Below are 18,660 nucleotides of genomic sequence, written 5' to 3'. Positions count from 1 at the left end.
GTGCTTCTGTCTCCAACATGAACCTCTTTTGAAAGCTCTACTTGACAAGAACTGTATTTTTAATAAGGCACCTGTGGCGAGTAGTGTCACACCGACAGCGAGGATGGCATTAAGATGTTAGTTTAGTTCTCTTAGTTGCCCACATCGCCCTTTTCATTTTTCCTTTGATGTGGTCGTGTTGTGACAAGTTTTTAACGAGGACCCCTTTAGCTTTGTATATAATGTGTGTCCTTCAGAGGCTGAAAATCCAAGTGTGCCTTGTGGCCAAAATGTCAGCTGTATTTTTTACAGTTGCACTTAATTCAAACTGATTTATTTATTTATTTATTTTTAAATGTGAAGTCATTTACATGCAGATTCAGGCCCAGCATCCTCCTTGGTGGCAAGGACCTTCATTTTAATGACCATCCAAGCTTCTGTGACTGAGGGTTTTGTTTTGTTTTTTCTGTGTATTCCAATCTGTTTGCATTGCTAATTCTTTACACTATATGAAAAAGGAAAGGCTAAGAACTAAGGCAAGACAGCTAAGTCGGGGTGTGAAAGAAAATCTAGCAAAGGTTGAATGCTAAGGATTTTTAGTTGTGATTGCCATATCAAGTGTGCCGTACAACCACCAGCTGATGGATAAAAATGATGTATTTCCTGACTGCTAAACACTCGTTTCTGGAGTTTGCTGTATCTCATTGGATGAAATTGGATCAGAGATGGTGCTAGCCCCAGAAACTTCCTAGTGATTGCTTTGGTTGGTGGCAAATGATTACCTGTAGTTTGTTTTCAAATGTTATCCTGCAAATACAAACTACCAGCCAAGAAGTAGTAAAACTTAAAAAACAGCCATGCAAACTGGAAATGGAGAAGGTTCACCCTGCAGAGTAAAAGTTGTTTCAGCGCTAGAGCCAAAATCTTTCACAAGGTGCAACTTTGAAGGCATTTGATGGATATCTCCAGTTCCATTTTTGGCATGCTTTTCAGTTTGTTATAATTTATTTATTAGAGTAGCTGAGTCCATAACCCATGAAGTCTATAACTTCACCTCAGGCTAAGATAGCAATATACTAGTGACTAAAGTAATCTCAAGGAGGTTTTTGGGGAACACCTTTTTCCCTAGGGACAGGCGGTTGCCAGGGAAGTCACTGCCCAATCTCTAGGCCTGTGTGATTATGTTATTCACTTGATCTTACATTGTCACATGTCCAAAATGGCAGATAAGTTCAAGTCACACAGTTAGAGGTCGCATATCTGCAAATCCTCAATAGAAATTTAAGCTTTATCAGTGCACAAAAATACATGTGGTGTTCCTTTTTTTGAATCACTGATTTACAAATCATTTGTTCACCAGCGAAGTGCAGAGTTGTAGACTCATTATTCAGTAAACAAGCAAACTGGCAAAAGGACTTGAGGAGCTGAGGTGGCAACAGTAACCTTGATGTTAGAGTTGTAACCAGAAACCTGAAGTTTGGGTTAGTCTGGGCTGGTAGCCAGGGACCTGGAAGCTAGGCTACACGTTGGCAACCAGAAGCTAAAGCTGTGGCATTAAGATGTCACTAAGGTTTGGGCCAAGAAAATGGGAGTAGAAATAAGCCAAGACAAAGGGGAGCTGAACAGAGAGAACTGACAAGACGGGAGTTTGGGAGGCAAGGGCTGAATCAGCCAAAGAAACTGCATAGATAAGAAAGCATGAATTTCAATAAGCAGAATACTAACAGAACAGTAAAAGTGGCCAGTTTACAGATGAGCACTGCAAAGGCAGAGACTGTGTTCTAGTTGCAGAGTGGCAGGGCAGAGCATTTCAGAAGACCTGATTGTTCAAGTGGCTGCAGCTGGTCAGGCACTGTTCAGGCTACAGGGCACCTGTCTCCAATCCTGTAATCAAGCACCCACTAACACAGAGGCTGCACGCGAAGCAAGAGAGGAGGCAGAGTCCCTGCTTGGCTATTCCTATTTCGATCAAACATGTGATTAACCATCTCATATCCTGGGAGCAGCTCTTCAATCATCCTACTTTGCTCACTGTTAAGCTACGTTCACACTGCAGGCGAAAGCGCATCAAATCAGATTTTTTTTTTTTTTTTGACCCTATGTGACCCATATCCGATCATGGTATGACAGTGTGAACGGCACAAATCCGATATTTTCAAATCCGATCTGAGTCACTTTCGTATGTGCTACTGAATCCGATACATATCCGATGTTTTAGAAAGCGACTGCTGTTTGAACGGTCATGTCGCATTAAATCCGTCTTTTACGTCACTGACACAAGACAGACACCAATTATCAGCGCCGGAGAAGCGCCCGAGAAGACATCGCGAACGCTTCCTGGCCATCCAGTGTAGATGTTAGTGAAACTGTTGGGAAGACAACGTGAACATTTTATTTGTACTGTATAATCTGCAGATTTTGATAGAAATCTGCAACTATTCTTTGAAGCACCGCTCCTCTAAAACAGCAATAAGGATCATTATTAGGTTATCTACATTATTATGTAAATAACAAAATAACTTAAAGCAAAAATTGGGAAACGTAAAGTCTGAAGTCTTTATATTAACAGCCATCAGTCAAACAATATTGTTTGCTCTGGGTCTAAACAGAGCGCGTTGTGTGTGACGTCTTCTTTTGCACATGCGGGCCGCTTTGAGCGTTCACACTAGAGCGCGTTTGCTGTCGCATTTTATTTGTAGTGTGAACAAAAAATCGGAATTGAGCATTAAGACTTGCAGTGTGAACGTAGCCTTAGTAGGAGTTGGCTGCATGACAAATATCTCGTTACCCACAGTCACTGGCATGACTTTTTTTTTTCTCTAGTAGTCATTGGGTGGATGCCGTAGGCATCCACACTATTGAGATCCTGTTTCTCTTTATTCTTTATCCTTTATTAGTGTGAATGCTTGAAAAGCATTCACAGTATTGTTCTTCTAATCTTTATTAGTGTGAATGCTTGAAAAGCATTCACAGTATTGTTATTCTAATCTTTATTATTATTATTATTATTATTATTATATTTTATTCTGTATTCCGTACGTTTTTTGTAATCCTATAACTTCAAAACCGTTCAACTTAGAAAAACCATTCAAACACCGTTAGATTCCTATTCTTTTGGACAACACTGCTTCTATTTTTCATATTTTTAACATTTATATTTTTAATTTTATTCAACTTTATTCAACAAAAATTTATAATGTATTTCAATGGGGAGACCCTTCAAATCCTCATTCAACTTACTCATTTTTAAACTCTTACTACTTCCACATACATTGACATAGAGCCACCATTCAAACTTTAAAACGAAGACAAGACATTCAACTATTCAACTTGTATTTATCTTTTCAATATCTATTATACTTTTTCTTCAGTTCCAGTTTAAGTTTCATGATGTTTTTTCACCCGTTTCAGAGTTTATAATGGGTGTGTATGGGACGGAATGTTGGGGCTAGAGTGAGGCAGCTCAACTGCTAGAGTGAGAGGAGCAAAAAAATTAATCTTAAAATATTTTTTAAAACTGCTGCTGTGTCCGCAGCGTTTGCTCTACAGGTATGATTTTACCCTCAAAACGTAGCCATGGCTGTCCTCTTTCATCCAATGTGTTTACTATTGTACTAGGTGTTATGGTTCTTTCATAAATGTCACCAATGCACAGCCTCCTCCCTCCAACTCTTCCATAGACTCTAATGTTAAAATGGCTCAGAAGGTTCGTTTGAAAATCAGAAGAGCATGGTGTCTTTACACTGTCACCACGTCCATATAATAAACTCCACAGGCATGAAAACTGAGAATTAGGTAGACTAGACATGGCTGTCGCTCACGGTGAAAGAATTTTGTCAATACGACATGTACTTTTCATTTGGGAAGAATTTGTTTGGGCCTGACTTTTCTGTTCATTTTAAGCAGCAAAAGTGAGGTGCATGTCTGTGTACGTGTGTATGGAGCCATTGGGTGCAGTCACTATAGCAACCAGGCTCACACCTGCCTGCTTAACGAGCTCTGCCTGCCACTGTGCCAAGATTCATCTTAAGCACTTCTCTTTCAACTGCTGCTGTGTCCACAGTGTTACAGCCATCATTTTACCCTCAAATTGTCGCCATTATTGTTCTCTTTCCAACACCGTGTCTTTCAAAGCTCAGGCATTTAAACTTTTTAAACTGTGTGGATCAAAGTGGAGGGATCACATTTGAGTCATTCAGTGATTCAAAGAATATGACCTTTTAATATTCATTCAGATGTTTTCTGACTCTAAATGTTCTTTTCTCATTTCTTAGGTTTTTCTAATTTACATTTAAAACATTTTCAGTTTTTTTCCAACTCCTTCTGTGTAACCTTCAGCTTTTAGCAGTTCAGCACCTTTGTTTTCAGGTTAAATTCGGGTTTTTTTTGTTTTTTTTTAATCTCATTCAATATTTTTAACTCAAAATTCAGCAATTAATTCATTTCAGTGCATACATTCAGATTCAAGCATTCACACTGCAGTTTCTTCAGAAAATGCACTTTCTAGTTCTATTTTATTATTATGGATTCCGTACGTTTTTTGTAATCTATCTCCTTCAAAACCGTTCAACTTAGAAAAACCATTCAAACACCATTAGATTCCTATTCTTTTGGACATGACTGCTTCTATTTTTCTCATTTTTAACATTTATATTTTTAATTTTATTCAACTTTTTTCAACAAAAATTTCCCATGTATTTCAATGGGGAGACCCTTCAAATTCTCATTCAACTTCCTCCTCTTTAAACTGTATCTACTTCCACATACATTGACATAGAGCCACCATTCAAACTTTAAAACGAAGACAAGACATTCAACTATTCAACTTGTATTTATCTTTTCAATATCTATTATACTTTTTCTTCAGTTCCAGTTTAAGTTTCATGATGTTTTTTCACCCGTTTCAGAGTTTATAATGGGTGTGTATGGGACGGAATGTTGGGGCTAGAGTGAGACAGCTCAACTGCTAGAGTGAGAGGAGCAAAAAAATTAATCTTAAAATCTTTTTTAAAACTGCTGCTGTGTCCGCAGCGTTTGCTCTACAGGTATGATTTTACCCTCAAAACGTAGCCATCGCTGTCCTCTTTCATCCAATGTGTTTACTATTGTACTAGGTGTTATGGTTCTTTCGTAAATGTCACCAATGCACAGCCTCCTCCCTCCAACTCTTCCATAGACTCTAATGTTAAAATGGCTCAGAAGGTTCGTTTGAAAATCAGAAGAGCATGGTGTCTTTACACTGTCACCACGTCCATATAATAAACTCCACAGGCATGAAAACTGAGAATTAGGTAGACTAGACATGGCTGTCGCTCACGGTGAAAGAATTTTGTCAATACGACATGTACTTTTCATTTGGGAAGAATTTGTTTGGGCCTGACTTTTCTGTTCATTTTAAGCAGCAAAAGTGAGGCGCATGTCTGTGTACGTGTGTATGGAGCCATTGGGTGCGGTCACTATAGCAACCAGGCTCACACCTGCCTGCTTAACGAGCTCTGCCTGCCACTGTACCAAGATTCATCTTAAACACTTCTCTTTCAACTGCTGCTGTGTCCACAGTGTTACAGCCATCATTTTACCCTCAAATTGTCGCCATTATTGTTCTCTTTCCAACACCGTATCTTTCAAAGCTCAGGCATTTAAACTTTTTAAACTGTGTGGATCAAAGTGGAGGGATCACATTTGAGTCATTCAGTGATTCAAAGAATATGACCTTTTAATATTCATTCAGATGTTTTCTGACTCTAAATGTTCTTTTCTCATTTCTTAGGGTTTTCTAATTTACATTTAAAACATTTTCAGTTTTTTTCCAACTCCTTCTTCTGTGTAACCTTCAGCTTTTAGCAGTTCAGCACCTTTGTTTTCAGGTTAAATTCGTTTTTTTTTTTTTTTTTTTAATCTCATTCAATATTTTTAACTCAAAATTCAGCAATTAATTCATTTCAGTGCATACATTCAGATTCAAGCATTCACACTGCAGTTTCTTCAGAAAATGCACTTTCTAGTTATTCTAGTTGCTCCGTTTCTTTGCCGCTTAACTACTCCCTCAGTTTTCAGCCGATTTTTACCATTCAAACTCTAAACTGTTCTGCTATTTCTGCTTTCGACTGCTATATCTTTTGGTACTTATTACTATTATACTTTTTAAAATATTACACTTTTTTCCTTTAATTTGTCCCATTGAAATGAATGGGAAACTTCTACAATTCTGCTAAAACTTGCTTGTCTTTGAAACTTAACTACTTCCTCATACTTTCACCTAGAAACTCCATTCAAACTTTAAAACGTTCTCAGATGATTGGGCTATTCCTGTGTGATTCAGCTTTTTCATATCTGTTACCGTTTTCATGTAATGACTCTTTAAGTTTTCAGTTACAACTTTGTGATTTTTCAGAAAATACATGTGTTGCTATGGTTGCTATGCAATTAACTCCCACTGCACACTCGTCCGTTCTGAATTTTCTCTTCATGTCTGAACAACTCCTTGCTACTCGCTCAATTTCCACTCAACTTCCACAAATTATACATCAAAACGTAGGTATTTTTGCTGGCTTTAAGACAGTGTCACTATAATTATTGTGAGAGTTACGTTTTTTTCACAATTTGCCTCGAAGTGACACATGGTCTAAAAACTCCCCATTCAAAGTCTATGGGGAGGTTGTGAAACTCAGAGCTGAAATACTGAAACTGAAGGCATTTTCAAATCGTCATATCTCCTTAACGAAGCAAAGTTAAGACATGAGGCTTGTCCCTGTATATCTTCAGACACTCCTGACACTCACAATTCAAGAATTATTTTCTCACCTATTACCGTTCTGAGATGAGTTAGACTTGTTTGAGGGGTGGAAATCTGTCCTCCTCTCATTTTTCAAATTCCGAAAATGAAGCCGTTTCTTCTCTCGTCATATCTCCGCGACGGAGATACAAAGAGCTATGTAAATCGCAGTCAAAGTACACCAAAGTCCGCTGATTCACCCAGTGCAAGAATTATGCTTCTATCCCACCTAGTTTTTGAGTTACACGACGTTTTGTAACTCCAAAAAACGGCGTTTTTCGCGTCTCACCGCGATCTAATTCTGACTCCTCATCACCCTTTTTTTCAAAGCGCCCGCCCCCTTAGAGGTGGCGCGATTGGTAATGACACCGCTCTTCAGACCAGAGGTCGTGGGTTCGATTCCACCTTGGCCCACATGTTTTTTTTTTAACTACAAATTTATACACTATCACAGACCGGTAATTCATATTGATAATTTATTACAATTCTGCAAAGTTTAATGATTTTAGCAGCTTTTCTAATATGGACCTCAGATTCTGGTTAACAGTCTATGGCAGAAATACATACAAGTACACAGCCTGATGAAGCAGACAGAAGCAGTACCTCTGATTGGTTCCGCAGTTTCACCTCTTATCAGCACAAATCTCACCCTCTTCTGCTGTTTTCACCTCTTTTCTGCTAATTTGAGCTTCTGTTCCACAGTGCACTCAGCCTCTTCTGCTGTTTTCATTAGAATTTTAAGCTTTTCCACCTTTTTTCAGTTACGTGAGAACCAGTTTGGCTCAATGAGTAGCTGAAAAATATCAGCCTCTTCTGCTGTTTTAGCAGGATTTCAGAGTTCAGCTTTTTCACTTGTTTTAAGCACAAATTTCAGTTTCTTTACCTCATTTCACAACAAAGTTCTTCCTCTTCACCTCTTTTCTGCTAATTTGAGCTGCTGCTCCACAGTGCACATTTTCCCTCTCATCATATCTTTGCTTGTGACCAGAACTCATTTGGCTCAGAGGGTAGGGCATCTGTCGTGAGACCCGGTGGCAGAGGTTCGAATCCTACCTGTGACAGCTGCTACACATGTTCACTGCTTGCATGCGCTCTGCTTTCTTGACACTCTCCAGTGTGTCATTACACATACAGCCATCTTCAGCAAGCACTTCTGCTTCTACACTTCTTTTCAACTCGGCTTTTTGCTTCTTTACCTCTTTTCAGCAGAAATTATTCCTCTTCACCTCTTTTCTGCTAATTAGAGCTCCTGCTCCACAGTGCACTTAGCCTCTTCTGCTGTTTTCATTAGAATTTTAAGCTTTTCCACCTTTTTTCAGTTACGTGAGAACCAGTTTGGCTCAGTGAGTAGCTGAAAAATATCAGCCTCTACTACTGTTTTAGCAGGATTTCAGAGTTCAGCTTTTTCACTTGTTTTAAGCACAAATTTCAGTTTCTTTACCTCATTTCACAACAAAGTTCTTCCTCTTCACCTCTTTTCTGCTAATTTGAGCTTCTGCTCCACAGTGCACATTTTCTCTCTCATCATATATTTGCTTGAGACCAGAACTCATTTGGCTCAGAGGGTAGGGCAGCTGCCGTGAGACCCGGGGGCAGAGTTTCGAATCCTACCTGTGACAGTTGCTACACATGTTCCCTGCTTGCATGCGCTCTGCTTTCTTGACACTCTCCAGTGTGTCATTACACATACAGCCATCTTCAGCAAGCACTTCTACACCTCTTTTCAACTCATCTTTTTGCTTCTTTACCTCTTTTCAGCAGAACTTCTTCTGATTCACCTCTTTTCTGCTAAATGTTTAGCCTTTTCACCTCTTATTAGCACAATACTAAGCAGCTTCTGCTAATTTCACCAGAATTGTCAGTCTCTCCACCTCTTCTTTGTAAGAATCAGTTTGGTCCAGTAAGGTGAGACGCCGCCTATAGATCAGAAAGGCCAGGTTCGAATCTCGCTCAGGGCAATGTTTTTTGTTTTTTCAACTTTTTCTGCTTTTTTCAGCAGAAATCTTCAGCGTAAGGCATCCACACAGCATTTTCGCAGGAAATGCAATTTTTTCTAGTTTTTCTCTTTTTTTTTTTTTTTTTTTTTTTTTTTTTAAGAATTTCTGCTCTTGATGAAAGGGGGGAAAAAATGTAATTAAATCTTGTCCAGTAGTAATTTAATCTCCTCTTATCAAGACTCATTTGTTTGCATAATAAAAGGCCAAAAAAAGGAGCACTTGTTGACTTTTAAGTGATTTGCATTAGTAAGTGCTTGCTCACCACACTCTACTGTCCCTCAGCTGTTGCGACTGCGTCACAGTTGCACTTTCCTCTGTTCTGATTTAATGGTGATCAGTGTGCCCACAGTTTTTGAATGTCTCTGATTCCCCATGTAGGCAAGCCCACTAAGAAGCAGGCAAGTTCAAGTTCAAAGTTTATTCGCCACATGCAGTGGCAGGTTGCCCTGCAGTGGAATGAACCCGCCCCCTGACCTTACACATACAACACAGACATTACATGGGGATACAAGTCGGAGAACGGTTGCATTACAGGAAAAAAAACACTGAAATGTACACTACAGTGGGAAAGGTACAAGAGGAAAAAAAAGAGACCTCTACTCATGCTGGGCTACAGGAGGACAGCATGAGAACAGGAAACAAAAAAAAACTCCTCTGCACAGAAAAACACATAAATGTCCACAGTACAACATTATAGAGCATGTGACCAGCAACAGCACTGTTCATGCCTCTTCTGAGGGGGGATGTTAAGAGGATTTATAAAATCAGAAGGCACTTCACTGTACATGATGGTCAAAGGCTGTAAACATGCCAGTCATAGTGACATAACAAATTCTTTGGATGAGCCAGAAGTGTGAATACAGACAGAAATAATAATTCATCTTGCATGCTAGTGTAAGCTTAGACTTTGTGTGTTAAAAGTGGGTGGGTTGTTGCAGATGAATCAGTATTTCTGTCATTATGTAACAACTAATGCCATTTTACTTCGTACGTTTCCCGTATCACTTCCTGCTGTTTCAATGCTGTCAAAATGGTCAGCTTACGAAATAAAAGTCACACAACAAACATGTGTGCACAGCTGTTTGTTGATGCTCTGTGAGTTAACAGTTAACATGTCCCACCCACTGCAGAGCCAAAATGATCACGGTGGTTACAGATTGTTTATTTCACAGGCTAACTGGGTTCTGAACAGATGTAATTATGATGCAAAACATTTTAATTGAATGACAGATTGTGTGCGGCCATCCGTATCAAATCGGTCTCTGATGGAGAGTTTTTCGGCCATTTCCCAGGTGACATCAGCAGCTAGCGAGCGACTGTGCTAACAGCGATCATCCGGTTTGAATTTGCTGACTTAATTCGACAAAGTTGGCTGTATGTGGCCTATGAACTACAGTAATTTTGACATCTCTGCAGTAGCCAGATCTCCTAAAGGATTGAAGATGATATTGAACACAGGATTTGCATATCAGAGCATGATCAAAAATGACCTTTCCATGACCTAAAATTGGGTAAATACAAACTAAGATTAATAATAACACATGCTATATTACACTGTGCTATTATTTATTTAATAAGAGTTAAGCCAAAATGTACAATCAGTGGAAAAAACTAAGAAAAAAAAACTAAGTACACTTCATATTTCAATCAATAGCTTGTGAATCACCTTGACTTTGAGTAACCTGAAATTCTCACTTTCTGCGTGACGTTATTCGTTTCTCATATTGTCTTTTAGGTGTTTTTGGCCCAGTTTTCTGTAGAATGTTTCTTCAGTTCATTGAGTTTTGTGGACATTTGCTCATGCACAGCTCTCTAAATGTCCCCCGCAGCCTTCAAGTAGGTTGAGATCTGGACTTTAACTGACTCACTACAATTTCTTTATTTTAATCTTTCAGCAATTCTTTAGCTCATGGGGAAATTAGCGCAAGTCTGGAATATTTGCCCCTGATATTTGAATAATCTTTCTCATTGAAGAATGGCAGACTTAAAATTATTTGGAAATAGCCTTATAACCATCCTCAGACTGATGGGGAGCAACAACTGCTTCTCTAAGATCATCGCTGATTTCTTTCCTCCCTAGGATTGTGTTAACGCACATTGCAAACTGCCAAAACATCTGCTTTTACACAGCTGCTCACACTTGCTGCTGATCAATCAATGCATTTGATTAGTAGCACCTGGCTGCTACTTATACTCTTAATTCCTTTGGAAGCAGTAAGCATGTACTCAGTTTTTCACTCGCTGCTTCTGCGTTTTGGTTTAACTTCTCTTAATGAATATTAGCAAATAACATGAAAATAATTGAAACCATAATAATGTCATTTTGCATATGCATTCCAGACAAGTTTCTGCCAAAGATTCACAAGTGCATACATGCAATAAATCAATTAATCAATCAAAATAAGACAGATGATAAATAGATAAAATCCTGACAAAAAGCACCGGTCACACATTCAGTGTTGCAACAGCTTCCAGTGTGCACAGGATGTACCCACTTCTTTATGAAAGTTGAATGAAAGGGTCTCAGCTTAATTCTGTTCTCATAAAGCCCCAAAATACTAAATGGGTATAATTACCTCCCCCTCGCATTGTCTCTCTTTCTCATCACCCCTCTCTCACACAGTTGGCCTGTTTGTCTCTGCCTTTGCTTTGTTGCCATGGCACCTCAGCATCTCACCTCTTCAATCTGTTTTTGTGTTCTCATTAAAGGCTCCGTCACTTGAACCCAAAGAAACGGCAGTAGCAGAACCTGAACAACAAGATGAAGTCTTTGGTAAGAGGTCTTTGAATTAAAATTTACATGCATATTACATATTGGAAATACTCCCATCAGACAGACGAGGAGATGTATATGTTTTTCAGTTGTTGATGAGAAAATGAATGACAGTTTGTAGTGTGCATAATCAGCTCTGGAGCAATCTAAAGATTGAATAGAGGCCTTCCCAACCCATACACGTCCACTTATGAGAGTCAAAGCTGGCATCAGTCAATTTACAGAATATCCATCATATTTTTAGCCACGTCTGGCTGGTTTTTAAAAAGTTAGCAATGATTTATGAAGGACAGCCTTTCTTAAAAGTACTGTTCCAATCATTCCAAATTTTTTTGTTGATTCTTATAGTTTAGAAAAGTTTTGTCTTTGGGTCACATTCACGGTGATGTTTCGTGTGAAAGGATCAGGTATTACAAATAAGGCCTCTGTAATACTGCAGCTCAGCAGATGAGGGCAGTTGAGTTTGATCCACAGGAGTAGACCCATGTAGGTTGGTTATGATTTGATTTTAGGAGTCAGTGCTTTTGCAAATTAGAATGTATGGGATTATTTTTGCAACCAGAGGCAATTGCAGTTGTGCGTGCAAATATGCAGACTATGTCTTTTTTTTTTTTTTTTTTTTTTAAAGCAGACTAAATCTCTCTGGTGGAGTTTGCACTGTAAGGCACTCTGCTTAAAGAAAAGAAATCAAATTTCTAACACAACAAAATCAACATAGTCCCTTTTTTCATCTTCTTCTTCTTTTTGTCCCTACTGTCAGTGAAACAACTTGAGTTTGTGACACATCCTGTTGGCTCTTGTTTACTATGTAAAGATGCACCCTGCCAGGGTGAAGGAAATTGTTTACATTTATTTTTTTGTTTGTTTGTTTAAGACTTCACATACAATATGTGCTCTTCCTAAACATCCAAAGCCATCGGCCGCTGAATTGCAGTGATTTAAGGTCTCTTTAGCCACCTGCTGAAGTTTGTATTTTTGCCTAGAAGCAGCTAAAATACCCAAGAGACAGAGCGGAAAATATGTGCAGCATATTTACTTTCCTCTCCTGAATTTTGGGACGTTTTCTGGGTGAGGCTTGGTGAATACCAAGCCAGAAATGATTGGCTCACATGTAGGGATGCACGATTAATTGTTAGAAAATCGCGATCTCGATTCATACTTATGTGCGATCTCATTTCCAAATGACAACGATTTAAAAAAAAGAAGAAAAAAAAGAAAAAAAGTCGACGATTGTACCGCACTTTGATCCGGGACGTAATCTGCATGAAAACAAGCGCTCACTCTTCCTGCTCAACAAATGACAAGGGCGGAGCCTTATACCACGTGATACAGAAGCTGTGCCGTGTGATGCTAAAATTAGCAGGGAAAAAACAACGGAGAGCACGTCAGGGATGACGAGAAAGTGACAGGAGAAAATCCGTCCCGGTCAACCACCCAAACATCAATAACGGGAACCTTATACAGCGCTTCCCTATACCCGTCGAACTTCCGCAGGCACAAAGAAATTACGGAGGATATCACTTATCACCTGACTAAAGATATGGCTCCCATCAACACTGTGCAAAACGAGGGATTTAGGAAAATGATCAACACCCTAGACAAACGCTACACAGTGCCGTCCTGCAACTATTTTTTTTTATTGTTGCACTACCTGCTCTATACACGCAGTGTATTAAATATTTATACTGGAAAAGAAAATCGTGAGAGAATCGTGATCTCAATTCTAAGCCAAAAAATCGTGATTCTCATTTTATGCAAAATCGTGCAGCCCTACTCACATGTATGAACTAAAGTGTCTAAAGCACAAAAGAAAATCGCAAAAGCTACTTTTTGTTTTTGCTTTAGCCACTTTTGACTGACTAATTTTCATTGAGAGCAGTGTTGTAAATGGCTCAGTCACTGCTTGTAACCAAAATAATTACTCAAAACAAAGATTTCAATATCTATTTTAAGGTTAAAACACTGAAATAATATTTAACTTTAACTCTTATTTCTTTGTAGTTCTTTAGTTTTTCATAGTTAAAAGAAAATATTTTTTATAATATTATAAATAATATAATAATTAAGTTAAACTGTTTCTGGTCTAAAACTTGAATATTAGCAGCTAAGCTAGCTTTAGAGTTGCCAGAAGGCATCAACCAGTAGAACATTCTAGTCTCTATTTATTTACGTTTCATGAAATTTTTTATAACATGCAAATGCGTTTGCCAAATCACCTCAGTCCACCTCAGAATAACCTTATTCAGAAGCTTATTATTGTTATTGGCAGGTTTAGCTTTCTAAGCTAACGCTACTTATCATTTATTGGCAGCGTTAGCTTAGAAAAGTAAAAATGTTTGTACAGTTTATCACATGGATATTTATGCAGTTGTGACAAATATCCCTTTTGACTTTTAGCTATGGAAATGTAACTTGATGGTCTTTCAAAAAACGTGTGATGATATTAGCAACTAGCTGGCTAAATGTGTCATCAATACTTTTCCAAGCTTCATTTGTATCATTTTTACATAAAGTGTTGAGCCCCAACTGTTACGAGCACTTTGGTTCAGTTACCATATCACTACTAATACTAATTATCATCAATTATAATTATTAATCCAATGCTGGGCACTCGATAAAACAGGCCTGTTAACATTCCAGCTCTTGAAAGCAGCAAACACTTTGAGCAGCTCTGGCTGTATATGGCTCACATTTGACCACATCTTTTCAAAAGTGTTTCCGTCACTACTAGCAACAAGCTATTTGCTATAACTCAATATTTATGTTTGTTTTATAGAGAAATAAACCTCCCCTTACACCGGTCACATGAAGAACTCGTACAAACATGTAATGTGTGTTAAATTTGTGTTGAGCAATAATTTTGCCATAGGGGGTGAAGTTTGAGACTGATTGTTGGGTATATGACTTTTACATTTATGTCTTTAAATGACCCACCACTCAAACCCGGGGGATGCTCTGAAGAAGGAGGAATTGGTCCAGTCTGGCTTCTGCACTTCTCCAACCTTCACACATTAACGTTGGGGGAACATGCAGTGCTTTAGGCTGCTTTGTGTTTTGGTAACAGCTGTTCATAAACTGAGAGACTAGACTACACACAAAAACAATTAATGTAGTATTCAGTGACTATCCAAGAAATACAAAGTCATTGAAGCGTGAAATCACTGGAAAAGATATTGGAGTGCAGACGGCACTAACCGACTCATTTTCTAAGAAAGGTCAGTATTGATTTCCTATAATGCAAAACAAATTTATCAGTCCAGCTGCAGTGTGTTTGTATGCATGCATGTGAATGAAGGCACAATTAAATTTTTCTTTCCATAATGATGTTATGTCATGGAAGCTTGTTTGAGTGTGTAATCACGCCTGTGTGCGCAGCACCAGAGAACCACCACTCTTGCTTGTTCTCACTGATTATCGGCAGGAAAGGTATACCACGCAGAAGCTTCATCAGATTGGATCCACTCGATATGCTCCTCCTCCTACAACCTCAGTAATTCATGTCCCTCCTGTTAAACACTCGTCATTGATCGGAGTGGAACAGACTTAAAGGGTCCGCTATTGACATAAGTGTTTTTAAGAGGCCACGTAGCAGTTCTGGCAGCTCATAGGTATACACAACTTAGGATACAGGTTAAAGTAGCCATCTCTTTGTAAGGCAACCTAAAACATAAATGACTCGACTGCATACCACACTCATTACTGAAAAGGGAAGAAAAATAATTAGTTTGGTATTTAGATTGATTAAGACTTTGCCCTTTCCATGTCAGCTAAGTTTTTGCTCAGCTTTTCCTGCAAACAGACTGGTTTAATTAGGTTTTTCATTGAAAGGACACCACCTCTGAGCACCTCAATATTATTAATGTGTCGATTCTGCTTCAACTCTTAATGTTTAACTGGATCTTTGCTCAGTCTGCGCTGGCCTCGGGTAGTGTGTAAAAATCATGTTTTCTTATCAGTTTCTAACTCATTGCTGCTCTGGCTTGTGCACCAAGGGTGAAATAATTTAGTACCATTAGGTGATTCTAAAGTGCTGGGCAAAGGAGGAAAATGAGGGATTTCCATCATATTGGCCCAATGTGAGTGGTTTATGACCAGCAGGTTAGCAGTCTCTATTGGAGCGTGTTGTAGGGTGTAGTGGTCATCAGCAGGTATCATGACTCATGTCTCCATACTGCACTTCCTGTTTGCAGTGCTTTTTTTTTTTTCTTTTTCACTGAAGGGCAAACACCACCATTGGCTGTATGGCTCTTAAAAGCCCATTATGACTCCATTACCTGCCCTAGCTTGCAGCAGGCCCACAGCAGAGCAAAACGGGCCCCCTTTAGCTGTCAGGGTGAGGGGAGGAGAAACGAACAGCAGCTGTGGATAGAAACCAGGAGAGGAAGTGTAGTGTCAGGTGGGGAAAGGCTTAGCAATTGTGGTCTGGTCAAAAATCTTGGGGCAAGATGGCTTTAGGTTGTCATTTTTTTCTAAATTGTAGGTGGTCTGTAATGGAGAAACTCGGGAGATCAGAGTCTTGGCCAAGAACACTTTATCACACTAAGGGGCCTGAGTTTGACGCACCAACTCTAAGATTAGAGCCTGCAGTCTAACAGAGCCACAGCTGCCCAAGGTTGATTCAGAAATGTTGTTCTTAAACAAATGCCTGCAAACCTCAGTGAACTGAAGCAACATTGTCAAGAGAAGCAAACCGAAATTCATCCATAATGATATGAGAGACTAATAAAGTCATTCAGAAAATTCTGACTTCATATTATTGCTGCTAAAAGAGGTTCTGTACGCTATTGAATTGTTACCTGTACCCAGGACCTGACAACAGCCAAACGTTCCTACTAAGTTGTGGGGTCACTTGGTGGGGACTTCTATGATTAAAAAAGAAAGGGACCTTCCACTTATCAAATACGTTTAGTGCAGGTGTGGGGAACTCCAGGCCTCAAGGGCCAGTGTCCTGCAGGTTTTAGATATCACCCTGGGTCATCACACCTCAATCAAATGATTAGTTCCTTACCAGGCCTCTTGAGAACTACAAGACATATTGAGGAGGTAATTTAGTCTTTAAATCAGCTGTTTTTGTATCAAGGACACATTTGTAACCTGCAGGACAGCGGCCCTTGAGGCCTGGAGTTCCCCACCCTTTAGTGGAAGTGGCCACCCCATTTGTTGGTTTACTGCTAAAGGGACTGCTAATTGCTTGTTTGCTCACAGAAAAGTGAGTACTGCAGGCACCAGTCATGGGCCAAGGTTGTCTGGATAGATTGTTTGTACTCTCTACAGGCTCAGTACTGGGTTGTTACTCCATTATTTTGGGCAATGAACATGTAACTGTCCACCCAGGCTTATTGTTGAGAACTAGTCTCAACACTTAGCTTGGTTGGACCGTATCAGTGTATGAGAGTGTATCAAAGCTGTGTTTTTCCTACAGAGCATTTGGCTTGAAAAAATTCTTTTCTTTGTAAATGCTTGGTTCCTTAGCAGCCTCTTTCTGCACTCACACTTTAAGACGGCTTTATTGTGATGAATCTGTTTAGATAACCTTAGCTGGATAATGTAAGGGGCTCTGTTATCATGCAAAATTACATGATGACAGGCAGCCTGAGGGAGCCGGAGGATCTCTTGTCTTCCCCCCCTCATATTGAAATGTGTGGGGAACAATCCTGCCTTCTGTTGGGAGGAACCAATTCTGGAGCTACTGTGAAAACGCTCTGTAGCAGTGCTCCTGGGAAATTGTCTCTAGCTACAATAGTGCTTCATAAATAAGCAAATGAAGATGAAAGATCTGACTGGAATGGAAATATCCCTGCACAAAGCAGCAGATATAGTTTTTATTCTGTTGGTGTCCCATTAAATATATTTAGTGCATATAGTCATTTTGTGGTGATTTTAATTAAGAGCAGGAATCAATATCAACCAAATATTGTTCCATTAAATACTTTAAGTATACTAAATATTTAGGAAATGCCTTTCTCACTTTAATAATCTAATTTGTTTCCCTTTGTCCACTTAATATTGTCTTAAAAAGATCCCATTTAGCCAATACTGCTGTAATATATGTGGCTTGCTTTTGTCGAACTGTGAAGAATGCTCAATATGAGTTTACACAATCTGCTATAATTGAACCATTTGAACTGTTACAGTCTCTCTATACACAGCCAATCTGTCATTAATCATAAACTAAAAGCAGAGAGCTGTTTCAGTTTGAATAAAGAACTATTGGGAATAAATAATACGCTGCTGAAATACTGGGCTGTTTTTTACAGCAGGGGAAATGCACGCATTAGCTCTTCACCTCCACATGTCATTCAGTAGAACCACAAAGGCTTTAAGAACATTATCCAAATCATTAGCCAGATTACACTATTTTCAGTTTGATTCTTGCCTAAAAGGAATCTACTATGTGAGAGACTGTACTGTACCAAAAAGGTTTCGGTCATGTGCACAGGGGGCTTTTGCAGCATGAAATCAATATAAACCAAATGAGTGCACTCTGAGTTCTCATTCAGCTTGGTTATTATTTTTAACTTTAGCAGCAGGACCAAAACTCTTAAGAAGAAAAGGGCTTGATGTCAATGAAGTCGTACGCCGGTTTGAATTCTGCTTTTTCATCTGCCTTGGTCACGTAACTTTTGCTTCCATTTATGTGACGACGTCTTGTTTTTTTGAACTTTGACAAATTTGAAAGTGAGCGTCTTATAGATCTGACATTCTCTCTTTTCACCTCCTTTGATGTCACGTCCCTCATCTCCTCCTCGTCCTCTTCTGTTCTCCTCTAAAAAAAATAAAGGAGGAAAAAAAGAATGCAATTTGTTAGTTTTGTTAGCATATGCTAAGTCACATATTTTCGGATGCCATGTATACATATTATGGGGAATTTAATTTATTTATATACAAGATAATTTGTCAAGTTGTGACTTGGAAATACTTCTAATGGGGCCTTGTTCCGATAACATTAAAGAACCACTGAGCTAAACTAGCCAGCTAACTACAGAGCAGAGACAGTGACTAAAAGTTGAACATAGATACTTTGATGTCACCCACTTGTTTCTGAAGCTTCGAGATAAGTGTTTTATAGCATACCTATCTTTGTTTTGAAGCTGTATATGATGAGAAAGGGGCAGGTCAGGGCATGTTGTTAGCCA

General features: G+C 39.0%; 1 protein-coding gene across 1 annotated transcript in view; it reads left to right on the top strand.

The window, feature by feature from the left end:
* Positions 1 to 18,660, top strand: part of LOC309717139 (myelin basic protein-like) — a gene marked incomplete at its 3' end in the record, with an annotated part of 54,521 nt that overhangs the window by 25,596 nt on the left and 10,265 nt on the right. The window contains exon 3 of the mRNA XM_082551454.1: positions 11,461 to 11,524. Within this exon, the coding sequence (XP_082407580.1) occupies positions 11,461 to 11,524 (64 nt within the window). The remainder of the gene's footprint in view (positions 1 to 11,460; positions 11,525 to 18,660) is intronic.

Source organism: Aulonocara stuartgranti (assembly GCF_965226115.1).
Source record: "Aulonocara stuartgranti genome assembly, chromosome: 11".
In the NCBI taxonomy this organism is placed as follows: domain Eukaryota; kingdom Metazoa; phylum Chordata; class Actinopteri; order Cichliformes; family Cichlidae; genus Aulonocara; species Aulonocara stuartgranti.
The sequence above is the reverse complement of the archived record's forward strand: the minus strand, read 5'-3'. Positions and strand labels throughout refer to the sequence as shown.